Source organism: Chiloscyllium punctatum, chromosome 7 (assembly GCF_047496795.1).
Source record: "Chiloscyllium punctatum isolate Juve2018m chromosome 7, sChiPun1.3, whole genome shotgun sequence".
Classification (NCBI taxonomy): domain Eukaryota; kingdom Metazoa; phylum Chordata; class Chondrichthyes; order Orectolobiformes; family Hemiscylliidae; genus Chiloscyllium; species Chiloscyllium punctatum.
The window spans coordinates 121,917,486-121,945,206 of record NC_092745.1 but is presented as its reverse complement, the minus strand read 5'-3'; the positions used below and the strand labels follow the sequence as shown (position 1 = coordinate 121,945,206).

Here is a 27,721-nt window from a genome sequence, read left to right as displayed (position 1 = left end):
TGCTTTGATGCAGATCAATATAAATTGCAGTAAGTTCGTAGGTCTGGGACTAAAGGGTGCTCTGGTTGGATTTCAAAAATGAAATCTATCAAGCTATTTCTCCTGTCCCTTGTGTGCTTGGTTTGTGTCTATGGTGTAAGCTGTTCTGATGTGAAACTGGTGAATAATGGTTACGAAAATGTCGTCATTGCTATTAACCCTGGAATACCAGAGGATCCAATGCTCATTACAAAAATTCAGGTAGGACCAGTAGCTGAATCCCTATTGCAATCACTGACTGTGTTTAGTAGTTTTATTTATCATTGATACTGTAGGTTAAGCAATTGAAAGGGAATTCTTTAACAATCTGGCATTCGATGAGCCAGATGGGCTTGTGACCATCCATGGGCTTGTGTGTTACAGAAACGTCCAACATTCAGCTGTCTCAATCCTGTCATCACACCCAGTTACTCTCTGGCTGGGTCTGTGGTTTAGTTTGATCTACCCACCTTGAAGCCAGTAATCTCCTCACTAAACAATAATCTATCAGTTTCTTCTTCACAGTTTCAATTGACCCTCACCATCAATAGCTTTTTGAAGGGAGAGAGTTCCTCTGTGTAAAGAGGTGTTTCATGCATCAACCATGAATATCTTAGCTCCAATCTTCTGGAAGGTTCTGATTCTGGATTCTCCCACCAGAGAAAGTGATTTCTCTGGATTTGCTCGATCAAAACCATTAATCGTGTGTGACTTGGGAAGACCATAGTCTCCTGATGGTTTACCAAGTAGGACAGGTGGACCTTCAGAGCAGCCCCTTGGATTACACACTCCTCTCCAAGGGGAGAGAGAGCTTTTTAAACTCACACAGTGTAGTCACATTTTGGCAAAACATTTCTTAACTGTGCACAGGGTTGTTACTAGAATAACACTGCAAGGTCAATTCCCATATTGGCTCAGGTTACCATGAAGGTCCAACTTTCTCAATCTCTACCCTCACCTGTGGCCTGGTGACCCTCAGGTTAAACTCACCAGTCATCATCTCTCTCTATTGCGGGAGTAGCACTATGAAGTAAGTTGACTTTTCCTTTTACTTTAACTCCTGGCATGTAATCATCTAAACCCCCAATCAATCAGAAGAGCACTGCTGTGTTGCCACCCCTTACATCCTTTTCAATCTTTCCCCTCTCACCTTAAACCTATGCCTTCTAGTTTTGGTCTCCATAACCCCAGGGAAAATGACCCTGTCTATTTGCCCTATCTATTCCCCTCATAATTTTATGAACTTCTATAATGTTACCCCTCAGTCTCCGATGCTCCAGGGAAATCAGCCCCAGCCTATTCAGCCTCTCCCTATAGCTCAAACTCTCGAACTCTGGCAACATTCTTGTAAATCTTTTCTGAGCCCTTTCAAGTTTCACAACATCCTTCCTATAGCAGGGAGACCAGAATTGCATGCAGTATTCCAAAAGTAGCCTAACCAATGTCCTGTACAGCTGAAACATGACCTTCCAACTCCTATACTCAATGCACTAACCAAGAAAGACAAACTTTCCAAATGCCTTCTTACATTATTAAAAATCACATAACACCCGGTTACAGTCCCACAGGTTTATTTGGAAGCACTAACTTTTGGAGTGCTGCTCCTTTATCATGTGATTGTGGAGTATAAGATCATAAGACATAGAATGTATAGCAAAAGATTTCAGTGTGATGCACTAGAATGATATATCGAGCAAACCTGGATTGTTTGTTAAGTCTTTCATCTTTTGGAATGGATTGCAAGTTTCAGTTCATTAATATGTATATCCCAGAACTTCTTTTAAGTCACTTTCTCGAGATAGCTTAAGATTTTATAACAAGTGGTGACATCACAGCTCTGACAATGCATTAAAGGTGTGAGGTCAGAGTCTGTCTGTATCCCAATCTTGAGTCAGACTGGTTGTATTTCCAAAGTGGAATTTACAAAATATTACATGTATTGACTGTCCATTTTTTGAGCAAAATAGAATATATCTGCAAATATACTTCTGCAAATAAAAATTCACCCCATCGTCTTATATGTGCGCGAGTGTGCATGTGTGTGTGTGAGTGCACATCAGAGAGCTTGTGTTGTGAAAGCTTGGTAAAGTGTGTGTTTGGGTGTGATGGAGGAAAGGCTTGTGAGAGAATGTGTGCGTGGATGTGTGTTGTGTGCGTGTATATGAGAGAGAGCATGTGCATGAGAGAAGATCTGTGTGTGTGAGTGTGTGTGTGTACGAGAGCAAGTGTGTGTATAAGAGAGGATCTGTGTTCGTGTGTAAGTGTGTAAATGTGTGTGTGTGTGAGAGAGTGTATAGTGCAGTGGGGTCACCTGTAGTGTAACATGAACCCAAGGTCCCGGTTGAGGCCATCCCCGTGGTTATTGAACTTGGCTCTCAGCCTCTGCACGGCCACTTTGCGTTGTTGCATTATGAACAACCCAGGTTTGTTCAATATATCTTTTCAGTTCCATCACACTGAAATGTTTTGCTATACATTCTGTGTCTTATGATCTTATACTCCACAAACACCTGATGAAAGACCAATGCTCCGAAAGCTCGTGCTTCCAAATAAACCTGTTGGACTATAACCTGGTGTTGTGTGATTTTTAACTTTGTCCACCCCAGTCCAACACCGACTCCTCCACATCATTCTTATATTGTAATTTACCACAATTTCCACACCAGGAATAAGGGTCAGTTGGGTAATCTTTACTGATGATACTGGGTAGCAATGAGCTGGTTCCCCTTTAAAATGATAAAAGGAGACTGTTCTGTTCCCCTTCCAATTTCACCCAGAGCTGACGTATCAGATCTGAACTGTGAGTGTGAGGCAGAACAAAAACAATTTTGATTTATATATATGTGCCGGCGCTGGACTGGGGCAGACAAAGTCAGAAGTCACACAACACCAGGAGATAGTCCAACAGGTTTATTTAAAATCACAAGCTTTTGAAGCACTGCTCCTTCATCAGGTGAAGAGAATTCAACTAATGAAGGAGCAGCGTCCTGAAAGCTTGTACTTCCAAATAAACGAATTGGACTCTCACCTGGAGTTGTGTGATTTTTAACTTTCTCCACCCCAGTCCAACACTGGCACCTCCATATCTTAAATAAAACTGTTGGACTATAACCTGAGATTATCTCTTAACATTCCATTATGTGGCCAAATTTTGTTTTACAATTCCTTGTTGAGAGTAAAGAGGCATTTTGCCATGTCAGGTTGTACAGAAAGGTTGCAGTATAAGTTTATAAATGCCGCCCATTCTTCCCCTACCCAAAGTATATGCTGAAGAAGTTGTTGCCAATTTTGTGCGAGAGTACAATGATTAAAAACTTTCACAACACCTGTGTTTCTTTAAGGAAATGGTGAGGTCAGCTTCAAACTTCTTGTACAAAGCCACCAAACATCGAGCTTATTTCCGAGATGTGAAAATCCTATTGCCCATCACCTGGAGTTCACAGCCCCACTATCAGAGACCAAGCACCCAGTCTTATGAAAAGGTAAAAGCTGAAATAATGGTATTATAACATTACTTTTTTCCTATTTCATGGGGCAGTCTATCAGCCATGCTAAAAACAATAACTGCATATGCTGAAAATCAAATACTGGATTAGTGGTGCTGGAAGAGCACAGCAGTTCAGGCAGCATCCAACGAGCTGCTCGTTGGATGCTGCCTGAACTGCTGTGCTCTTCCAGCACCGCTAATCCAGTATCAGCCATGCTAATCTACTCTTAATTATATTTTAATACTTGACTTTGTGGAAAATTGGCAATTGTATCTCTAATGATCTGTCCTTTATTTTATTTAACCAAATGATCAAAGACAGTGTTTAGAAAATACTTTCTGCTTTACCTTGGATGTTGCTGACTGGCCCAATGCACATTAGATTATGGAACATAGAACATAGAACATTACAGCTCAGTACAGGCCCTTTGGGCCTCGATGTTGCGCCGACCTGTGAAATTAATCTGATGCCCATCTAACCTACACCGTTCTAATATGATCCATATGTATGTCCAATGTTTAGAAGGACTATTTAATAAAAATGTATTTTATTTCCTTAGAATTTCAAACAAACATAGGTCGTCCAGCTTTCTCTTATAATTATTTTTTCGCTTTACTGTCTTTGTATCCATGCTTTTGCAGTTTATATTTAACAGTAGTTTGGGGATGATCTTATTCCCTGATGTTATTTCCTCTATTTATCTTTTTCTAGGCGAATGTGATCATTGCCAACCCACATACTCAGTATGGAGATGACCCATACACTCTGCAGTATGGCCAATGTGGTGACAAGGGCCGGTACATTCACTTTACCCAAAACTTCATGCTAAATGACTCCCTGATCCAAGTTTACGGTGAAAGAGGTAACAACTTTACAGGATATTCCTTCCATCTGTGCAGTTGACTATAATCCCTTCCCCTTTCACTGGAAACACACTCGCATTTGTTCTTAGCTTGGTGAAATTGATCAAAGCCTTACTTTGTCGAGTCATATTTAGAGTCATAGGGATGTGCAGATATTCTAAATTAATCTAGAACCATTTGCCAGCATTTGGCTCATATCCCTCTAAACCCTTCCTATTCATACACATGTCCGGATACAATTTCAATGTTATAATTGTACCAGCCTCTACCATTTCCTCTGGCAGCTCATTCCAAACGCACATCACACTCTGTGTGAAACAGTTGCCCCTTATGTTACATTTCAGCCTTTTCCCTCTCACCTTAAACCCATGCCCTCTAGTTTTGGACACCCCGCACCTCAGGGAAAAGACCTTGACTATTTACCCGATCCTGTCCTTCATGATTGGAGGTGCCAGTGTTGGACTGGGGTGCACAAAGTTAAAAATCAAACACCACATTATAGCCCAACAGGTTTATTCGGAAGCACTTGCTTCCGGAATGCTGCTCTTGATCAGTGCTCCAAAAGCTAGTGCTTCCAAATAAACCTGTTGCACTGTAACCTGGTGTTGTGTGATTTTTAACTTAGTAAATGTGCCTAATGATTTTATAAACCTCTATGAGTCCATCCCTCAGCCTCCGATGCTCCAGGGAAAACAGTCCCAGCCTACTCAGACTCTCCCGATAGCTCAAACCCTCCAACACTGGCAACATTCTTGTAAATCTTTGCTGAACCTTTTTAAGTTTCACATCACATTTCAGAAAGCAGGGAGGCAAGAATTGAACACAGTATTCCAAACGTACCATTTAGCTTTGAGTGAAGTAGGTGTTGTTGTCATGAATGTTTCTATTTTTACAGGTAGTGTATTAGTCCATGAATGGGCTCACCTTCGGTGGGGAGTGTTTGATGAATACAATGATCTGGCACCCTTTTATGCTGTTGGCGATACATATGAGGCAACCAGGTTGGCTATTCTTCAATTCTGATAGCAGAACTGTTTTGCAGTTGAAAAGCGTCACTGTTGTGCGGCCTATAATGGAGAACATTCTTACAAAAGAGAACATTAACACATTAGGAGGAAGAGTTTTTGAATCCCTTACAGGGCACATAGAGGATATTTAGCCCGTCAACCTTACATTGAGTCTTTGAAGAGCACACCTGCATCTCATCCCATTAACCTTTGCATTCTCCATGGCTAATCCACCTCACCGACACATCCCTGAACACGATGGGTAATTTAGCATTGCCAATCCACCTAACCTGCACATCTTTGGACTGAGGGAGAAAGCCATACCACCTGGAGGAAACCCACACAGACAGGGGGGAGAACATGCAGACTTCATACAGACAGTGGCTGAAGGCTGGAATCAAATCTGGGTCCCTGGGGTGCTGTGAGGAAACAGTGTGAATCACTCAGCCACCTCCAAATGTTCTTCCCCTTTGATTCATGTGGGCAAGGGTGAAAAGGTTGGGGAAATAGATTTTGCACTTTCTCTTTAGGGTTTAAGTGGTGAGTTCTGAACACCCCTAATGATGTGCAATTGGCTTTTTTCCATGCTTTTGCCCCTCAATATTAACTAAACTGACTTAATTTTGATTCAAAATGAAAATCGAAAGAACTGCGGATGCTGTAAATCAGAAACAAAAACAGAAGTTTCTGAAAAAGCTCAGCAAGTCTGGCATCATCTGTGAAGAGAAATCAAAGTTAACCTTTTGTGTCCAATGACCCTTCCACAGAACTGATGGGAGTAAGGAAAATGTCGGTTTATATGCAGAAGATAGGGCAGAGGGAGGGGGTGAGGAATAAATGATAGGTTGGGATAGAGCCCAAAGAGAGGGAAGAGCAGTTGGACAGACAAGGGAGTGGATAACAATCTGGCTGGGAGGGTGTCTAGCTGTTAATGGGGACAGTTAGTGATTATGGAGCTGCTTACACTCTGTCTCCTTCCACTTCTTCATCCTCACAAGGTGACATTGACAAATCACCACTCTCACGGCAACATTCAGACTGGTATTCTGAACTTTTAACTTTGTTATATTCCTAATTTATTTCTCTGACCTATAATGCTGGGCTATTTATATCTTTACTTTCCTATTTGTTTTGTTTCCAATGTATTTGATCTTAAGTATCTGTACTGAGGTAGCTTTATGCCTGAGATGGCGCTGTAATGCAGCAATGGTAAATTTTTCACTGTACTCATTTGTGTACATGACAATAAAGCTAATTCAATCCAATTCAATTTCTTCTTAATCATCCTGTTTGTCTGTGACACAGCTTTCAAAGAACTATGTATCTGAACACCTAGCTCTCTGCTCAACAATGTGACCCAGGACCCTCCCGTTAATTGTATAAGTTTTCTCATTTTTTTTTACGAAAATACAATCCTTCCCATTTATCCAAAATAAACCCCATCTGCCACTCCTCAGCTCATTAACCGCTTTGAAATAGAATCATAGAGTCATAGAAATGTACAGCGTGGAAACAGATCCTTCCATCCAACTTATCCATGCTGACCAGATATCCTAAACTAATCTAGTCCCATTTGCCAACACTTGTCCCATATCCCTCTAAACCCTTCCTATTCATATACGCATCCAGATGCCTTTTAAATGTTGTGATTGTGCCAGTCTCCACCACTTTCTCTGGCATCTCATTCCATACGTGCATCATCCCCTGTGAAAAAGTTGTCCCTTAGGTCCCTTTCATATCTTTCCCCTCTCACCCTAAGTCTATGTCCTCTAGTTCTGGTTTCCCCCGCTCTGGGGAAAAGACCTTTTTTATTTACCCTGTCAAAGGCCCTCATAACATTATAAACCTCTGTAAGGTCACCCTGTCAGCCTCCGGTGCTCTAGGGTAAAGAGCCCCAGCCTATTCAGCCCCTCCCTATAGCTCAAACCCTCCTACCCTGGCAACATTTTTGTAAATCTTTTCTGTACTCTTTGAAGTTTCACAACATCCTTCCCATATCAGGGAGACCAGAAGTGCATGCAATGTTCCAACAGTTGCCTAACCAATGTCCCATACAGCTGCAATATAACCTCCCAAATGTAATCTTTGATAACCCTTTTCACTGTCCTCCATATAACCAATTTTGCTGTCATCCATTAACCATGCCTCCTAAATTCTCAGCCAAATTGATTATAAAAATGAGAAACAACAGTGGACCCAGCACCTATACTGGTGGAACACTGCTTATCACAGTCTGAAAAGCAACCATCCATCACCACCCTCTCTCTCCTCCCATTGAGACAATTTTGTATCCAATTGGCAGGCTCTCCCTGAATCCCACGTGATCAAACTGTACTAACCAGTCTTCAAGGTTTACTGAAAACCCTGAGACAATGTTCAACACTTTGCCCTCATCTATCTTTTTGGTCACATCCTCAAAAATCTCAATCAAGTTTGTGAAACACAATTTCCCAGACACAAAGCCACACTGACTATCCCTAAACAGTTCCTGGCTCTCTGAATGCATGTAAATCATATCTCTCTGAAACCATTCCAGCAACTTAAACTCAGCACTCTTATAGTGCCCAGGCTTCTCCTTACAGTCTTTCTTAAATAAAGGCACAACATTAGCCACCTTCCAGTCCTCCGGCACCTCACCCATAGCTGTACATGGTAGGTGCCCCTTAAGTTTTTCCCCTAGCTTCCCACAATGTCTTGGGACACCCTTGATCATGTCTTAGAGATTTATTCTTCTTTATGTTTATTTTAAGAATTCCAGCTGCTTTTCCTCTGTAAGATGGACTGTTTTAAAGATATCGATATTTATTTCCACAAATTTCCTTGCCTCCGTGTCTTTTCCGACTATAGTTACTGACATGAAATATGCATTTAAGTATTTCTCCTATTTCCTGTGGTTCCACATATAGATGATCTTGTTGACCTTTTAGGAATCTTATTCTCTCTCTAGTTGCTGTTTTACTCTTCATGTACTTGTAGAATCTCTTTGAATTATCCTTCATCTTATCTGCCCAGGCTATCTCATACCTTGTTTTTGCCCTCCTGACTTACCTCTTAAGAATGGCCCATACACCCCTTATGCTCTTCAAGAGATTCACTTCATCCCAGTTGTCCATACCTAACATCTGCTTCCTTCTTATTCTTGACCAAAGCTTCAATATCTTTATTCATCCATTGTTCTCTGCTCCTCCGAGTCTTCCCCTTCACTCAAGGGTACATACTGACTCTCAGCTCTCATAAAAAAGAACAATGAACAAAGAAAATTTACAGTCCATGAACAGGCCCTTCAGCCCTTCAAGTCTGAGCCGATCCAAATGTACTGTCTAAACCTGTCGGTCAATTCCTAAGCATTTGTATCCTTCTGCTCCCCACCTACTCGTGCATCTGTCCAGACGCATCTTAAATGAATCTACCGTGCTTGCCATTACCACCTCTACTGGCAATGCATTCCAAATGCCCACCACCCTCTGTGTGAAGTACTTGCCATGTGTATCTCCCTTAAACTTTCCACCTCTCACCTTGAAAGCATGACCTCTGGTTATTGAATCCTTCACCCTGGGAAAAAGCTTGTCTCTATCCACCCTGTCTATACCCTTCATGATTTTGTAAACCTCAATCAGGTCCCCCCCAATCTCCTTTTTTCTAGAAAATAAACTTAGCCTACTCAATCTCTCTTCATAGCTAGCACCTTCCATAGCAGGCAGCATCCTCATAAACCTTCTCTACACCCTCTCCAAAGCATCCACATCCTTTTGGTAATGTGGCGACCAGAACTGTACACAGTATTCCAAATGCGGCCAAACCAATGTCTTGTACAATGTTAACATGACTTGCCAGCTCCTATACTCAATACCCTGTCCAATGAAGGCAAGCATACCATATGCCTTCTTGACCACTCTATCCACCTGTGCAGCAACAATGGGCCTGCACTCCTAGATCTCTCTGCCCGTCAGGTTTCCCCAAGGCTCTTCCATTCATTGTATAATTCGCTCTCTAATTCGACTTGCCTAAATGCATCACCTCACATTTGTCTGAATTGAAAGCTATCTGCCACTTTTCCACCCAACTCTCTATCTATCTATATCATCCTGTATTCTCTGACTGTCCCCTATGCTTTCTGCTCCTCTACCAATCTTTGTGTCATCTGCAAACTTGCTGATCATACCAACAGTGCTCTCTTCTGGATCATTTATCTCGATCTCATAGTCTGACTTTAGAAAGCCTCCCACTTGCCAGTTATCCCTTTACCCATGAACAGTATATTCCAATCAACTTTTGAAGGTTCCTATCTCATACTGTCAAAATTGGTCTGGTTCCAATTAAGTACTTTAAATTTTATCCAGGGACTATCCTTTTCCATAATAGTTTTAAACTAACAGACTTATGATCACTGGTTCCAAGGTGCTCTCCCACTAACACGTCAGTCACTTGCCCTGTCTTATTTCCCAAAAGAAGGTCAAGTTTTGCTCCTTCTCTAATATGTACATCTGCATATTGATGAAGAAAATATTCTTGAGCACATTCCACAAACCCCTCCCCATCCAAGCCCTTAACTCTATGGCAATCCCGTCTATGTTTGAAAAGTTAAAAGCCCCTGCTGTCCCAACCCTACAACTCTTGTACATAGCTGAGATCTCTCCAACAATTGCTCTTCAGTTTCCCGATGATTTTTGGGGTGTCTTTAGCACAATCCCATCAAGGTGATTATCCCCTTTTTATCTCTAAGTTCTATGCGTATAGCTTCTTTGGGCAATCCTCTCTAAGTACTATCATGATGTTTTTCCTCATGAAAAATGCCAGTCCTCTTCCTCTCTGCCTCCATTTCTACCCTTCTCATAGCATCTGAACCGCAGATCATTGAGGTGCCAATCCTGTCCATTCCTGAGCCATGTTTCTGGATGAGCAGTGATGTCCCAGTCCCATGTTCCCATGCATGCCCTGAGTTCATACCCCTTTCTGTCAGATCCTTTGCATTGAAAGAAATGCAGTTTAATTCTTCAGAGTTACATCATTCTCTGATTTGTTCTTGGTTGCCTTGTCTAAATAACTTGCTCTCTTTAATTTCCGAACCATCCTCATTTCATTATTATTTAGGATCTCCACAATTGCCCCAATACTAGTTTCAATTCTGACAAATAATGCAAGCAAATATTCACCCCCACCCCCCCCTCCCCCCAACCCCCACCCCACCATGACATTGGTCCCCTTCCAGTTCAGGTGAAACCCGGCCCTTTTGAACAGGTCTCTTTTGGCTCAGAAGTGATCCCAATGATCCAAAACTCTGCATCCCTGCCCAACGCACCACCTCCACATCAACTGATTTAACTGCCCTATTTTCTTATCCTACTGTCACTAGCTTGTGGCACTGGGAGTAATCCAGAGATTACTACCTTTAAAGTTATTCTTTTTAGCCTCTTACGTAACTTCCTATATTCACTCTGCAAATGTATCTCTCACTATGTTGTTCTTACCAATGTGTACTACAACATCTGGCCTCTCACTCTCCCTTTTCTCCCAATATGCTGCAGCCACTTTGAAATGTCTGTGACCTTGGCATCAGGAAATCAATGTCAATACTGGTACACAACTGCAGAATTGCCTGTTTGTGCCCTGACTGGAGAGTCCCCTCTGACAATTACTCATTTGAACCTGGAAGCATCTGGAAGTTCTTAACGTAAATTGTCAGTAATCTCAGAAACCACATGATACTGCTCATGTATGAGTATCAGAGGAACGTGGAAGTTTAGATTTGTTTATTTAATGAGTAAAGTCACCACCATCCCCCTGTCTCATTAGAGTGAGTGACACCCCTAGTGGGTGAGTTTAATCTGAAGGTCACCACTGCTCAGGTCAAAGGTGAGGTTCAGAAGGCAGGACCTATCATTGTGAGCTCAGCTACCATGCGAATTGAACCGAGGCAACTGAGCTAACCAAGCCCTACCCTGTCTCCAACTTGGTGATTAACTCCTCGGGCAAAGAAATGCCAACTACTTGGGTTCCATTCCCTCACCAGCTGCCGTTATAAGAAATAATTCTCCATCTCAACCTCTTCCCCCGCCCCACATTGAGATGTGGTGACTCTTAGGATAAATCAACACTAGTCATCTCTCTCTCTCTCTATCTATTGAGAGAGACAATGTATAAACTAGTATGGTTATGGCAACTTTTGTAAAAATCAGAATGATTAACTACACATCATGCTTTATTTCCATTTCTAGGTGTTCAAAGGAAATTAAAGGATTAAAAGTCTCTTGTTCTGAAGTTTCCTGTGGTGCCTGTGATCCCAGCACAGGGCTCCCAGACACTGACTGTAACTTCTTTCCAGACCAGAACCAAGTGACATCAACTTCAATAATGTACACAACAGGATTACCAGGGGTAAGTGGGATGATTAAGATGCATTTCCCTCGCAAATTATTAACACCTACTTCTGCAAATGTTTCACGTACAAAGTCTTGCTGTTGCAGAGGTTATGTTCCTTGAAAATGCTGACGTCACAGAGAGTAATGAGAGTCAATTGGATAGTTTCCAAATAGCCAAAAATACTGATATATACAGTATCTAGTAGACAACAAAATACAATAAAACAATTGTATTATTGATGTTTTACAGGAGATATAATGTAGTAAAATGAAGGACATAAATTTCTCAAATGGGCCCCTTGTTGTAAGGCCTCCTGCATTGTAAACTGTTACAATAGTGCGTATGTGTAATGTGGGAGCTGATACACATTCAGTACAAACTTTCCAGTCTTGGCAATCCTGTTTCCTATCATCATTCTGTCAGTCTGCAGACCAGTTTAAGTTTTGAGTCTTTTTTAATCTACTTCACTTTTCTTCTATTGTTTTGCACCTGAAAACTGCAGGTAAATGAAATGTGACCCACACTGGGTGAAATGGTGAACAGTACAGTAATTTGACCTGCACTGAGTGCAGTTGCTGTTCAGAATACTTTATGAGAGTCAGTGAATTTGCAAAAGCGAATATATGTCCAATATTCACGATTCAAGTACAGCATGAAACAGATTTCGAGCTTGCTTCATTTGTTCCCACAGTTTGGGCTGCCCATTTCTCATATTGCCATTTCTGGTAGGTTTGACATTAAACGTAGAAAAATAGACTATGATTTAAATAGAAATTTGCCTCTTTTTAACTGCATAAAACAAATTTTTTAGTGGATAGGATGGCGAGGTTCTGCTCAAGTTGTATGAAACATTGGGTAGACTGCAGCTAGAGTCTTCACAGAATAGAATCCCTACGGTGTGGAAGCAGGCATTTGGCCCATTGAGTCCACACCGATTCTCCGAAGAGCAAACTACCCAGACCCAACCCTATCTTCTTAACCCCACCTTTCCCTATGGCTAATCCACCTAACCTGGACATTCCTGGACACTATGGGCAATTTAGCATCGACAATCCACCCTAACCTGCACACCTCTGGACTGTGGGAGGACACTGGAGCACCCAGAGGAAACCCATGCAGACAGGGAGGAGAATGAGCAAACTCTAATCAAAGAGTTGCCCAAGGGTGGAATCAAACCTAGGTCCCAGTCACTGTGAGGTTACAATGCTAACCACAGTGCCGTCTGAAATTATGAGATGCCTATAGAGTGGTTAGGAAAGAGTTATTTATGTTAGCAGATTAAAGAAAAAACAGGGAACATAGATTTAAAGTAAATCCGAGAAGGAATAAGAGAGTTGTGGATAATTCTTTTCACAGTTAGGGTGGTGTGATCTTTAACTTACAGCCTGAAAAGTGGTAAAGTCAAAATACTCACAGGATTTCAAAGAACATGTGGGTGTGCACTTGAGGGTCATAACCTGGAGAACCACAGGCTAAGAGGTGAAAGGTAGGATTAGATGGGATTGCTCCTTCTTTTAATCAGCATTGACATGATTGACTGAATGATCTCATTCTGCACCACAACAAGTGCCTGCATTTCTCAAAGATTCACTGTGCAGAGCTTGTGATTATAATAAAAAGTACATTGTACGTGTTCATGGTCATAGTCTCCTCACAAATTGTTGTGACTGTTTTATTAATTTGATTTCTCAATGCAGCATCAATCATCACCTCATAGGGAAGCAAGGCTTTAAAAGGCTTTAATACTCAGCAGAGACGGGGTGAGGCAAGCCGAGCTCATAACTACCTCATACTGAAGGGTGCAAATACTGTCAATTGAGCGAAGCTGATAGACAGAAACTGAAACTGGGATTTTCCAATAAAGACAAACCTTTCATTTTGATCCAGAAAGCATCTGGTTCTCTCAGCTGGCTGTTATTTTTAAAACTCTGACACTTGTTGCATCTGACCTTGTGTTCCCTTTGCAGGTGGTTGACTTTTGTGACAATAAGACACACAACCGTGAAGCTCCGAACATGCAAAACAAAATGTGCGATGAGAGGAGCACTTGGGATGTGATCAGCAAGTCGGACGATTTTAAGAACAACCATCCAACTAATATCACTTCACTTGAGCCAAAGTTTACTTTCCTGCATGCCAAAGACCGAGTGTTATGTTTAGTTCTTGATACTTCGGGAAGCATGGATTCGGTATGACAATATGATGTTCGTTCAGGTTGACGTTATTGAAAGGACCATCACTTGGAGTCCTTTGCTGACCATTGTTCATCACATAGGAGACAAGAGGTCTTTATGTTCATGCAAGACCTGCATCTTATATTGCTCTTGTAGTGATAGTATCCTTAAGGTGGGGTGCCTGAATTCAAGTCCCACCTGTTCCAGAGGTGTGTAATGACATCTCTAATGGGTCGCTTCAGAAGGTCATCATGGGCTTTCTCATTTCCTGCACCAAATATAATAAACTACAATTCTGAAATTAAAAAAATACAAAAATACTGAAATACTCAGCAGGTTTGGCAGAATCTAAGCAAAGAACTGAGCTAATCTTTCAGGTTAAGATGACCTCTAAACAGAGCATTTCTGAAACCTGACCCCATATGCTCAAGCCATCATTTGAACATGTATAAGACCCTGTTTGTATGCAATGGAGGTGTGACAAATGGTGAAAGGGCTATTCCACCAGGATTAGTGCTGGGACCACGATAGTTCATCACTAAAACCCATCAATGACCCAGCCTCAGGAATCAAAAACACAATTTCAAAATGTACAGATAATATCTTACTTGGGGTATGTGGCTAATACAGAGGAGGACTGCGATGAAATACAGGATCACATTGATTAACGTACAGAATGAACATTCAATTGGCAAATGGAATATGTCTTCTTGATCTAAAACAGAAATTGCTGGCAAATCTCAGCAGGCCTGGTAATGTCTATAGAGAGAAATCGGTTAACCTTTTGGGTTCAGTTTTGGAAACATTGTCTCTGATTTCTCTCGACAGATGCTGCTAGACCTGCTGAGTTTTTTTCACCAATTTGAGTTTTTGTTTCTGATTTCCAGCAACCGCAGTTCTTTTGGCTTTTTTTGTTTATCTTCTTGATGTCCATTAGTATCCTCCCCACAGTTCACTATACTTCCAAATTTTATGTCATTGAAAATTTTGAAATTGTAAAGTCAAGTATAAGTCAGTAGTATAGATCAACATGCAGTATTCTTAGCTGATAAGATACACAATATATGTGCCTTTCCCCAGAGCAAGAGGAACCATTCGCAAATACTACCCCCTTTTCTGTCACTCAGGAGAAAGTGAGGACTGCAGATGCTGGAGGTCAAAGTCAAGATTTTGATTCTTCTGCTCCTCTTCTGCTTTTCCAGCACTACAGTCACTTTTCTGTCACTCAGTCAATGTTGTATCCATGCTAATGTTTACTAAATTAGCTACAACTTTGAATGCAAACCTAACTATGAGACACATTATTAAACATCTTTTGATTTTTACCATAACAAGCATATTTTCCTGATCAGACCTCTGATGCTTTAACAAAACCTCTGCTAGTTTTGTTGAGTGCAATTTGCCTTGAACAAGTCCCAATATAAATTAATGTCACAGCAGAATACGACAGAGAATCCTGTGAATATTCACCAGGCCAGGCAGTGCTGGAAGACAAACAGAGTTTAAGATTTCAACCTGAATGTTAATGTTCTTTTCACAAAAGAAGTTTGATTGATCTTTGAATTTACAGCATTATTATATTATTTAAGGTAATTTCACGGGCCGAAGGGCCTATACTGCACTATAATGTTCTAAATTTAAGTATTTTTGACTTTATTTAATAAATCTTGCCGCCATTCCATTATTAATCTGCATATGTCCAAGTCACCATTGCTGGCATCCTGGTCTATCATTTCTAAAAGCTTCCCCAGCACTAAGATTAAACTGACTAACCTGCAGTTGCTTAATATAATGTTTTATCCAGAAATCCGGCAGCATTCACTCTATATTAAACTGGCATGTCAGCCAAGATAATGTACTCAAGTCTGTTTGAGATTTGTTAAACTAAATTTAAAATATTTATTCTATTTCCACCCTTTTTACAAGCATACAAAATATGAAAGGAAAACAGAAAACACAGGACAAACTCAGCAGATCTGGCAGTATCTGTAGAGAGAAAAGTAGTGTTAACATTTTGAATTTAGAGTCATAGAGTCATAGAGATGTACAGTATGGAAACAGACCCTTCGGTCCAACCCGTCCATGCCGACCAGATACCCCAACCAATCTAGTCCCACCTGCCAGCACCTGGCCCATATCCCTCCAAACCCTTCCTATTCATATACCCATCCAAATGCCTCTTAAATGTTGCAGTTGTACCAGCCTCCACCACATCATCTGGCAGCTCATTCGATATGCGTACCACTCTCTGCGTGAAAAAGTTGCCCCTCAGGTCTCTTTTATATATTTCCCCTCTCACCCTAAACCTATGCCCTCTAGTTCTGGACTCCCCGACCCCAGGGAAAAGACTTTGACTATTTATCCTATCCATGCCCCTCATAATTTTGTAAACCTTTATAAGGTCACCCTTCAGCCTCCGACGCTCCAGGGAAAACAGCCCCAGCCTCCAGCCTCTCACTATAGCTCAGATCCTCCAACCCTGGCAACATCCTTGTAAATCTTTTCTGAACATTTGAATGACTCCTCTCAGAAAGATTAATCCTGTTTCTTTCCCCATAGTTGCTGCCAATCCTGCTGAGCTTCTTTCGCATTTTCTGGTTCTATTTCAAACCCCAGCATCCACAGTACTTTGGTTTTATTTACTTTTACAAAATATGAGAATGACAAATGGTTTGGGAGACTGAGTTTTGAATTTGAGTTGAGTTCTTTGTGTTTGCAGAAAAATCGAATTGAAAGGCTTCGGCAAGCGGCTGGAATATTTTTACTCCAGATCATTGAAGATCAATCATACGTTGGCATTGTTGGTTTTCACAGTTATGCCACTGAGATTCAGGAATTGACAGTAATTGAGAGTGAGGACTCACGAAAAAAGCTGAAAAATCTTCTACCTAAAATAGCTAGTGGTGGAACAAACATTTGTGCAGGGGTTCAAGCTGGTTTTCAGGTAAGTCAGAGACATTTGATAATTCATTACAGTCCACATCATTATTACATTTTTCCCACATTGACAATGAACAATGGCTTTACAGGTACTTCGTAGTGATGACGGTGTTACAAATGGTGATGAAATCGTTTTGCTGACTGATGGGGAGGATGGTGGAATAAGCAATTGTTTCTCGGAGGTGAAACAAAGTGGTGCAGTTATCCACACGATAGCATTAGGACTGAATGCAGCCATAGAGCTGGAACAGTTGTCATCAATGACAGGCATGTGACATTTACATTGTTTTGTTGATCAAGAATTAAACTTCAGTAGCAAATAGAGTTATCGAGTCATAGAGATATACAGCATGGTCCAGCTCATCCATGCCGATCAGATATCCGAACCCAATCTAGTCCCACCTGCCAGCACCCAACCCATATCCCTCCAAACCCGACCTGTCTATATACCCATCCAGATGCCTTTTAAATGTTGCAATTGTACCAGCCTCCACCACTTCCTCAGGCAGCTCACACCAAATGTGTGCCACCTTCTGCATGAAAAAGTTGCCCCTTAGGCTTCTTTTATATCTTTCCCTGCTCACCTAAACCTATGCCCTCCAGATCTGGACTTCCCCACCCCAGGGAAAAGACTTTGTCTATTTATCCAAGCCCTTCATGATTTTATAAACCTCCATGAAGTCACCCCTCAGCCTCCGACGCTCCAGGGAAAACAGCCCTAACCTATTCAACCTCTCCTTATAGTTCAGATCCTCCAACCCTGGCAACATCCTTGTAAATCTTTTCCATATCATTTCAAGTTTCACAACATTATTCTGACAGGAAGGAGACCAGAATTGCACGCAATATTTCAACAGTGGCCTAACCAAAGTCCTGTACAGCTGCAACATGACCTCCCAAGTCCTGTACTCAATGAAATGCAGGGATTCGTTTAACAGACAATATGAAGTATTTTTGAGTGCCTGGTTACTAAGATAAAAGTATATTGCTGTGGGTTTCTTTAAAGATTCAGTGAAAAGCACCTGACCTTAAACCAGCAATGTCCCTTAAACAAACACAGAGAACGCTGGAGAAACTCAACAAAACTGATAACATCAGTGGAGAGAGAAACAGAATTAAAGTTTCAAATCCAGTGTGGATCTTGTTCAGAATGTCCAAAGCTGGGCCTCAATAGAAAGATACTAACAAACCCCATTTCTACAGAGCTTTTCATAAATTCATGGTGTGCCAAGATGCAGCCAAATAGATGCTTTTCTTTTTTAACTGTAGTCACTGCGCAATGTAGAAAATGGAATCGTGCTAAGATAACATCAATCTTGGGCAATATTAGCTCCTCTGAACTAGAGGTTAAAACAGTGGAGACAGTAAATGAACATTTGCACTATCAGTCCCTGTACTGGTGACATCAGTACCTTTGTAATGGAGGATCCCAGGCAGAAGGGTCAAGATGTAGAGTCAGTTTGATAGATGCAGAAAATCAGTAAGTTGCAGCAAACATTGGGAGGATTTATGTCCAGGCCACCAAACGTGAGTGGTAAAATTGGGCCTGACCCAAATCTGGAACTTAGAGATGTATGTAAAGAGGGAAATGTAATAACAATGGGCTATTTCAGCTTACTCACAGACTGGCTTAACGAGGGAGAGATTGAATACGCTGGGGCTATTTTCACTGGTGTGTAGGAGCTTGAGAGGCAACCTGACAGAAGTTTATAAAATAATAAAAGTAGAGATAGAGTTAGTGGTAGCTGTCTTTTTCCTAGGATGGGGAAATTCAAAATGAGGGGAACATTTTTAAGGTGAGAGGACAGAGATTTAATAAAAAACATGAGAGACAGATTTTTTACTCAGAGGGTGGTTTGCGTGTGGAATAAACTTCCTGAGGAGGTGGTGGATACAGAGAGAATTAGAACATTTAAAAGACATTTGATAGATACATGAATAGAAAAGGTGGGGAGCAGGCAGGTGGGACAATTTAGTTTGGATTATGTTCGGCATGGACTGATTGGACCGAAGAGTCTGTTTCCGAGCTGTATGACTTTATAATTCAATTTATATAAATGGTTTGGATGTGAACACAGAAGGTATAGTTGGTAAGTTTGCAGATGACACCAACATTGAAGGTGTAGTGGGCAGCAAAGAAGGTTACCTCAGAGATGGACCAATGGGCCAAGGAGTGGCAGAAGAAGTTTAATTTAGATAAATGAGAGTTGCTGCATTTTGGAAAGAACTTATACATTTAATGGTAAGGTCCTGAGGAGTGTTGATGAACAAAGAGACCTTGGAGTGCAGGTTCATAGTTCCTTGAAAGTGGAGTCACAGGTAGAGAGGATGGTAAAGAAAACATTTGGTATGTTTGCCTCTATTGGTCAGTGCATTGAATACGAGTTGGGAGGTCATGTTGCAGCTGTACAGGACATTGGTTAGGACACTTTTACAATGCCCTGTGCAATTCTGGTCTCTGTGCTTTAGGAAAGGCTGTTGTGAAGGGATTGGAGGGTTTGAGCTAAAGGGAGAGGCTGAATAGGCTGGGGCTTTTTTTTCCTACAGCAACGGAAGCTGAGGGGTGACCTTATAGAGGTTTATAAAATCATGAGGGGAAAGAATAGGGTGAATAGCTAAGGTCTTTTCTCCAGGGTAGGGGAGTTCAAAACTAGAGGGCATGTTTTAAAGTGAGCTGGACCTAAGGGCAACGTTTTCACACAGAGATTGGTGTGTGTACAGAATGAGCTGCCAGAGGAATTGGTTGAGGCTGTTCCAATTACACATTTAAAAGACATCAGGATGTGTTAATGATTAGCAAGAGTTTATAGGGAGATGGGCCAAATGCTGGCGAAAGGGCCTTGATTAATTTAGGATATCTGGTTGGCATGGACAAGCTGGACCAAGAGATTTGTTTCCCTGCTGTATGTCTCTATGACTCTAACACAAAGTGTTTTTCTCTGGTTGGGGAATTTAAAACCAGGTGACATAATCTTACATTGAGGGTAGACCACTTAAGACTGAAATGAGGAAAAATTTTTCAGTCAAAGATCAATGATACTTGAAAATTCTCTTCTCCAGAGGGCTGTGTGAGCTTAATCATTGAGCATGTTCAAGATAAAAGCCAATAGATTCCTGCAGACTATCCTGCAGAAAGTGAAGGGACATATATCATTCAAGTAGATGATTAACTACTATCTCAGTGAATGGTCAACTGAACCCATATCTCCTGAGTTATCGAATCATTGAGCTAGACTGCCTGGAAGCAGATCCTTCAGCCCAACTCATCCATGCTGACCAGATATCCCATATTAATTTAGTCCCATTTGCCAGCATTTGGCCAATATTCCTCAAAACACTTCTTATTCATTTACCCATCAAGCTACCCTGCCCATTCACATCACCTAATAATCTAAGACTTTGGATCACCCTAAATAATTTCGTCAGCAGATGCTTTTACTTTTAATTCTGATTATCATCAGTTTCATGATTAAGTTTTGTGTTTTAAATTTGTGTAAAGCTTTTTTCCCAACCAGTTGTGAGCACTAGATTGATCTTATTATTTCTCATGTTCAATCTTTAGGAGGCCTGCAGTATGCAGCTACTGATAAATTGGATGAAAATGGATTAGTTGACGCTTTCACTGGATTAGTATCAGGAAATGGTGATATGAGTCAACAGTCAATCCAGGTTTGACTATCCTTCAGAGAATGTCTTTGAATTTTTTGCTGCTTTCTGATAACAGGTATGTTGGTGTTTTAAAGTGACTTTTGATTTCTTGCAGCTGGAAAGTTCTGGAAAGAGCATTGCAAGTAATGACTGGTTCAATGGTACAGTTTTCATCGATAAATCAGTTGGGAAAAACACGTTCTTTGTAATAACATGGGAGACTTACACACCACAAATGTTTATCCGTGATCCCAATGGAAAGCTTTACAGAAATGGAAACTTTGAGATGGACAGAGTCTTGTTGACAGCACGCCTTCCAATTCCTGGGCTGGCACACGTATGGTTCTGATTGGACTGTGTGTTTAAATTTTCTCTTTGCTTTACCTTTGATCTCCTTCTTTTCAATTACAATGAGGTGTTTTTACATCAGTCAGGAGCCTGGATGTACAGCATACAAAATGGAGCTGGAATGCCTCAGGTTGTAACGATAACAGTAACATCACGGGCAGCAGATGAGAACATTCCGCCTGTCACAGTCAACGCGCACCTCAATCAAGACACAACATCTTATCCAAAGCCACTGATCATTTTTGCAGAGGTCAGCCAAGGCTTCCTGCCTGTTGTTGGAGCTAATGTGACAGCCACAGTGGAGAGGGCTGAAGGTCAGCCAGTGAATCTTGAGCTGTTGGACAATGGAGGAGGTAAATACATCCATCGCTGTAGAAGCCAATTAGCAAATGGTTATATTTCACTTTGACAAAGTAAAATATTATCATTAGTTAACACTGGATTCTGCATGTTACAATTGATTTGTCTTCTTATCTTTAGGTGCTGATGCTGTTAGAAATGATGGAGTTTATTCTCGGTATTTTATTGAATTTCTTGGTAATGGGAGATACACCATTAAAGTATCTGTACAAGGAAAAGATGGAATAGTAAGGTTAACAACCAGGAAGCAAAGCCATGCCATGTACATCCCAGGATATGTACAAAACGGTAAGGTACTGATGTACAAATGTACCTACTTGTAATTGAATTATGACTTTGCCGGAGTTAGCCCCTAAACCATTTGTAGTTGGAAATATCATCAGTCCCAAACCCATTGACAATTCCAATGTTACCTCAGACAACCTCCCATACACCCCATAACTCCAAAGTGTGGTGGGGGTGTGGAATGCACTGCTTGGGATGGTAGTTCAGGCAGGAAATCTCACCACCTTTAATGAATTACTCAGTTGAGCACTCAAGGTTATGGGCCAAGTGGTGGAAAATGGACACGTGCAGATTTCGAGTAGTTTTTGTTGGTTCAGACTTGATGGGAAGAAGGGCAATGTCTGATTGTGTAAAATCAGTACCACCTTCTCAAGAGCATGTAGGGATGGGCAAAAAATACTGACCCAGGCAATGAAACCCACATCCTGTGAATGAATGAATAAAAGAAGTCTTGAACCTCCATTTACCCAAAAGCTGCATTCCTGTATGAATTATAATTATAATTAGGTTTTACTGTCATGTGTGCTCAAGGACAGGGGTACAGTAATACAGTAAAAAGTGTACAATGCCACCATTTTCCTAATTTCTATGCAGAACTATAATGTAGAACATTTAGCTTTTTTCCTTATTTCTCTATTTTTATACCAAATCTATTGTAGTACTTAACATTTGTCCCGAGGTAATTTGTATACCTAATTCTAAAGGTATGTGAGTATAAGAACTTAGGTAGAGTAGAAAAGTAAAGACATAAAGTTATAAAGTTAAAAATGACAGCCCTGCTTAAGTACAAAACCATGAAGTCATATTCACTCATTATCCCTAAACCCACTGACTGATGTCAGCTTGCAGTCCCTCAATGCATCAAATCCCAGCTCCATGATACTGATGAAACCTGGAGGTAGAAAGCACACCTTCAAATAAGCACATTGTTACTGACCCAACATCTCAACAGCCAGGCATCAGTCTCCTCTGGAGCATGTGTGGAGTTTGGATTGGACAAATCCAGTGTGGGTACCTGAGGTACATATTGAAACATAACTAATCTGAGCCATCGAGTCAACGTTTTCAAACGTTTGACTTTTCAATTGCTAACCTCTTATGTATTCCTCTCTTCCATCCTCACCAGTACTTCCCTTTGTCCTGCCATTGGTGAATGTACATTTAAAAAGGAATGTATGAAGAGGCGAAGCCATTCGGCCTTTTGAACCTACCCCAACCATTATGATCATGGCCAACTGAACATCTCAATGCCTTGTATTCACCCCATAGTCAAAACTCCTGTATATGAAATACCTACAGATCAAATCCTGGAGTTTCCTCTTTAACAGTTTCCCTTCCATAAGACCTTTGTTAAAGCCTACCTATTGAGCAAACCTTTCGTCATCACATCCAACACCTCCTTCTTCATCTGGACACAAATATATTGACTATGTCTCTGTGAAGGTGTTTTTCTCTACTTTTATTGTTTAAACACATGATCTTGCAGTAATGATGGCTACGGCATTAGGCAATAATCCAAAAGTAGAGGCAATGCAGCTCAAATCATACAGTACAACAGAGGCTCTTTGGCCCATCAAGTCTGTACTGCCAAAAGCATACCTATATTTGCCCACACAAGATCAAGAGCCTGAATGCTATCATACTTCATGTCCTCATCCAAGTACTTTTATAAAATCCTGTCAGGATAAAAAGATAAACCATCTAATTAGTTTGTCATTTTTGAGTAATATGGCAGAAATAGCCACAACTGAACTCATTTTAAACAAACACAACTGTTTCATGAGTGCCATCATGCAAATAACTGGTCAGGTCCACGCCCCCCTACAACCCACCCCTCCCGTCCTGACACCTTCCCCTGCCATCGCAGGAATTGCAAAACCTGCGCCCACACCTCCTCCCTCACCTCCATCCAAGGCCGTAAAGGAGCCTTCCATATCCATCAAAATTTTACCTGCACATCCACCAATATCATTTATTGCATCTGTTGCTCCCGATGCGGTCTCCTCTACATTGGGGAGACTGGACGCCTCCAAGCAGAGCTTTTTAGGGAATATCTCTGGGACACCCGCACCAATCAACCCCACCGCCCAGTAGCCCAACATTTCAACTCCCCCTCCCACTTTGCCGAGGATATGGAGGTCCTGGGCCTCCTTCACCGCCGCTCCCTCACCACCCGATGCCTGGAGGAAGAACGCCTCATCTTCCGCCTCGAAACACTTCAACCCCAGGGCATCAATGTGGACTTCAACAGTTTCCTCATTTCCCCTTCCCCCACCTCACCCAAGTTCCAAACTTCCAGCTCAGCACTGACCCCATGACTTGTCCTACCTGCCTATCTTCTTTTTCACCTATCCACTCCACCCTCCCCCCCGATCAATCACCTTCATCCCCTCCCCCACTCACATATTGTACTCTATGCTACTTTCTACCCACCCCCACCCTCCTCTCATTTATCTCTCCACCCTTCAGGCACTCTGCCTGTATTCCAGATGAAGGGCTTTTGCCCGAAACGTCGATTTTACTGCTCCTCGGATGCTGCCTGAACTGCTGTGCTTTTCCAGCACCACTAATCCAGAATCTGGCTTCCAGCATCTGCAGTCATTGTTTTTACCTAAATAACCAATGCCCTGTGACATAATCTGGTAAATCACTTGGGTTACAAAACAATGAAAGTTAGTAATGTGCAATAAATTATTTAATCACATCCTGCAACCACATAAAGCATTGGAATCCTTGCAGCTAATACATTTATTTCCACAAGATGATCCTTGGATTCATTTGATCTGACTCTTCAAGGATAAGGATCTGCTGCAGGAGATTATTCTAAACTTGCAGACAGGCTGATTGGCTGAGATTTTACTCTGGTAATGACACTGAAATTATCAGAGTTCACATCAAAGGCCCATTGACATTGATACCAACCCCCTCCTTAATAGTTCTGTGGGTGTAACTACATTACATGGATTGGGCAGTTCTAAAAGGCAGCTGGCCATCCCTTTCTCTGGGGCAATTAGGAATGGGCAACAAGTAGTGGCCTTGTGGTGGCAATCGCATCTGAAAGATAAATGTTAAAAACAACTTCCAAATATTTTGCCCCTTTCTGAAACGTGTCTTTCTTCACTTTTCTTGCAGGTCAAATTCACCCCAACCCACCAAAGCCTCCAGTGGACCGTAACGATTCTCAGATACAATTGGGAAGCTTCAATAGAGTGAAAACAGCGGGAGCTTGTGTTGTTAGTCAGGTTCCTGACAAAACTCCACCTGACATGTTTCCCCCAAGTAAAATTAAGGATCTTCGGGCAGCAATTGTTGGAGACGCAATACAACTGAAATGGACAGCTCCAGGCGATGACTTAGATCAAGGAACAGGTAATTTAAATGATATTTCAATACATACATTGGGAGAGATCCCATTGCTGAGTTTTCAGCCCATTTTAAGTCTCATTGCCTCCATCACATCATCAATCATTTGGTCAGTCGGTTTCATTGTTTAACTGGGAATAGGGTGTGACTTTTGCCATTTGTGTACTTTTGTTGTTGAAAAGCATTATACTCTTTTAGCATTCACTAAATATTATATTACAAGTGAATGAGTGTACTTTAATTTGAAATCTTTACCTTTCCTTTCCTTTGTTTCAAAAAGAGTTAGCATAGAATCCTTGCAGTGCAGATCGAGGCCATTCAGATTGAGGATCAGTCTGCACTTACCCCCTGAAGAACATCCTGCCCCCTTACCTGACTAGTTACTTACTCTGGATTAGTGGTGCTGGAAGAGCGCAGCAGTTCAGGCAGCATCCAAGGAGCAGCGAAATCAACGTTTCGGGCAAAAGCCCTTCATCAGGAATAAAGGCAGAGAGCCTGAAGCGTTGATTTGTCCTAGCTGCCTATCTCCTTTTCCACCTATCCACTCCACCTCTTCTCCCTGACCTATCACCTTCATCCCCTCCCCCACTCACCCATTGTACTCTATGCTACTTTCTCCCCACCCCCACCCTCCTCTAGCTTATCTCTCCACGCTTAGGCTCACTGCCTTTATTCCTGATGAAGGGCTTTTGCCCGAAACGTCGATTTCGCTGCTTGTTGGATGCTGCCTGAACTGCTGTGCTCTTCCAGCACCACTCTAATCCAGAATCTGGTTTCCAGCATCTGCAGTCATTGTTTTTACCTAGTTATTTACTCTGGCTAATCCACGTACCCTGCACAGCCCCAGACACTACAGGATAATCCAGAATAGTCTATTCCCCTAAATCATGGGAAGAAACCACAGCACCTAGATGATCCCACGCAGACACGGGGAAAATGTACAAACTCCAGACAGACAGATGCCCAAGACTGGAATGAACCCAAGTCCCTGCTACTGTGAGGGAGTAGCACTAACCACTAAACTACCGGGTTCCTCTCCCCACAAAGTTGTATTGACTTCAAGCAGCTCGAATGAAAATCACTTTAATCTTTCCTTTTCAGCTAATTCCTTCCCTCGTTGTGCCTTTGCAGAAGATATTGAATCATCGTTAAAGATTTACTGAACAAATAGACAAGGTCTTTTCCCTGGGTTTGAGGGAGTCCAGAACTAGAGGACAGACGTTTAGGATGAGAGGGAAAAGATTTAAAGGGACCTAAGGGGCAACGCTTTCATGGAAATGGTTGAGCATGCATGGAATGAGCTCTCAGAGGGCATGGTGGAGGCTGGTACAATTACAACATTTAAAAGACATCTGGATGGGTATATGAATAGGAAGGGTTTAGATGGATATGGGCCAAATGCAGGCAAATGAGTAGATTAATTTCGGATATCGGGTCGGCATGGATGTGTTGGAAGAAAGGGTCCTTTTCTGTGCTGTACATCTCTAAGAGAGGGGTGCCCTCGCATCCTTACCCTTGTGACTGTCAAAGATGGGCAAGTCTTGACAATGAGTGTTGCCATGTGTGTGGTGGTCAGACATCCCAGCCAAGCTCCTTCCAATGACCACACTTTCAGGGAGCATTCTGGTGACCAGCATAAGCTTGTAGCTCAGCCTATAATCCATTCCTACCCAATGTACCAATTCCCCACTGAGTGAAATTTTTGGCTATGACATTGACTTGCAATTTCATGGGTGAATTTGTGTTAATCTCCTACGCCAACTGAGTGTACAATTAGATATTGGGAAGGGCATTTTCCTGAGCATGAAACACTCAGACCACTCACAGGAGTAACCAATACCATTGTATTTTCAGGAACATGCAAGGCAGTTGAATTGTAATGGGGATGAGTGTAATTCAAATATTGAATGGACATTTCAATGGGAGACCATAATAAGACAATGAAGAAATAGGAACAGCAGCAGGCCATTCAGCTGCTGAAACCTGCTACACCATTAAATAGAATTATGGCTGATCCTGTGAGGGGAAACATTCAACCAGCGCTTCCCCTGCCAGATTGTTAAAGTATCCTAAATGTTTCAATGACATTACATCTCATTCTACTAAGCACCTGTGAGCAGAATTCCAAAGTATTCAACCTTTGCTCATAAGACAGTTCCCCTACATCAGGGATCATCTTGGTGAACTTTCTCTGACCTACCTTAATGAAATAAAATCGTCCCTTCAATAAGGGAGAGTCTGAATGAGATATAAAGAATTGTTCGGCTGAATGGTCTTCTCTTGTTCCTGTATTTTTAAACCTCTCAGTTTAGCTCCTTATTACCAGTTGCCTCACTTAAGTATTCAGCAAACCTGGCAGTGCGTAAGAGGATAACATCAAGAGCCTGAATAATACATTCACTTGTTTTTCTTTTCTTGTAGCTTCCTTTTATGAAATAAAGCTCAGCAAAAGCTTCACACAGCTGAGGGATGATTTTCCAAATGCTCAAAGTGTAAACACCACAGGCCTGAAGCCAAGGGTGGCTAACTCAGAGGAATCGTTCACAGTATCTGAGAACATCGAGTTGAAAAATGGGACAGTAATCTACTTTGCAATTCGGGCATTTGATAAAGAAAACCAGTCTTCGGCCTTATCCAATATAGCGCAAGCTGCTTTAATTTTGGCAAGTCCACCTCCCACATCACAGCCAGTCCAAACCATCGAACCAACTCAACCTCATAATAGTGTAGTCATTAACATTTCAGAAATTCTTGTTATTGTTGGTATTGTTGTCATCGTTGTCTCCTTGATAATTTCAATCACTGTATGTGTTGTGACTAAGAAACGTCAGGGCAGAGTATCACCCAGTGAGGAAATGTACAGCTAA

At 41.6% G+C, this 27,721-nt stretch overlaps 1 protein-coding gene across 1 annotated transcript; it reads left to right on the top strand.

Annotated features, from left to right (window-relative positions):
* Window positions 1–78: 78 nt before the first annotated feature.
* Window positions 79–27,721, top strand: LOC140479373 (calcium-activated chloride channel regulator 1-like). Its single transcript, XM_072573281.1, has 14 exons — window positions 79–240; window positions 3,360–3,500; window positions 4,218–4,368; window positions 5,265–5,370; window positions 11,592–11,751; window positions 13,704–13,925; window positions 16,630–16,854; window positions 16,940–17,117; window positions 20,413–20,519; window positions 20,614–20,835; window positions 20,929–21,199; window positions 21,327–21,494; window positions 24,624–24,860; window positions 27,276–27,721. Exons 1-14 carry the CDS (start codon window positions 79–81, stop codon window positions 27,719–27,721), a joined length of 2,796 nt encoding a protein of 931 aa, XP_072429382.1.

Bases quoted from the DNA above. Each gene is read 5' to 3' on its own strand.
- LOC140479373 (XM_072573281.1), top strand. From the start codon at position 79: ATGAAATCTATCAAGCTATTTCTCCTGTCCCTTGTGTGCTTGGTTTGT. The intron at 17,118-20,412 runs GCATGTGACATT...TTCAATCTTTAG, and splicing joins ACAGTTGTCATCAATGACAG to GAGGCCTGCAGTATGCAGCT. The intron at 20,836-20,928 runs GTATGGTTCTGA...TTTTTACATCAG, and splicing joins CAATTCCTGGGCTGGCACAC to TCAGGAGCCTGGATGTACAG.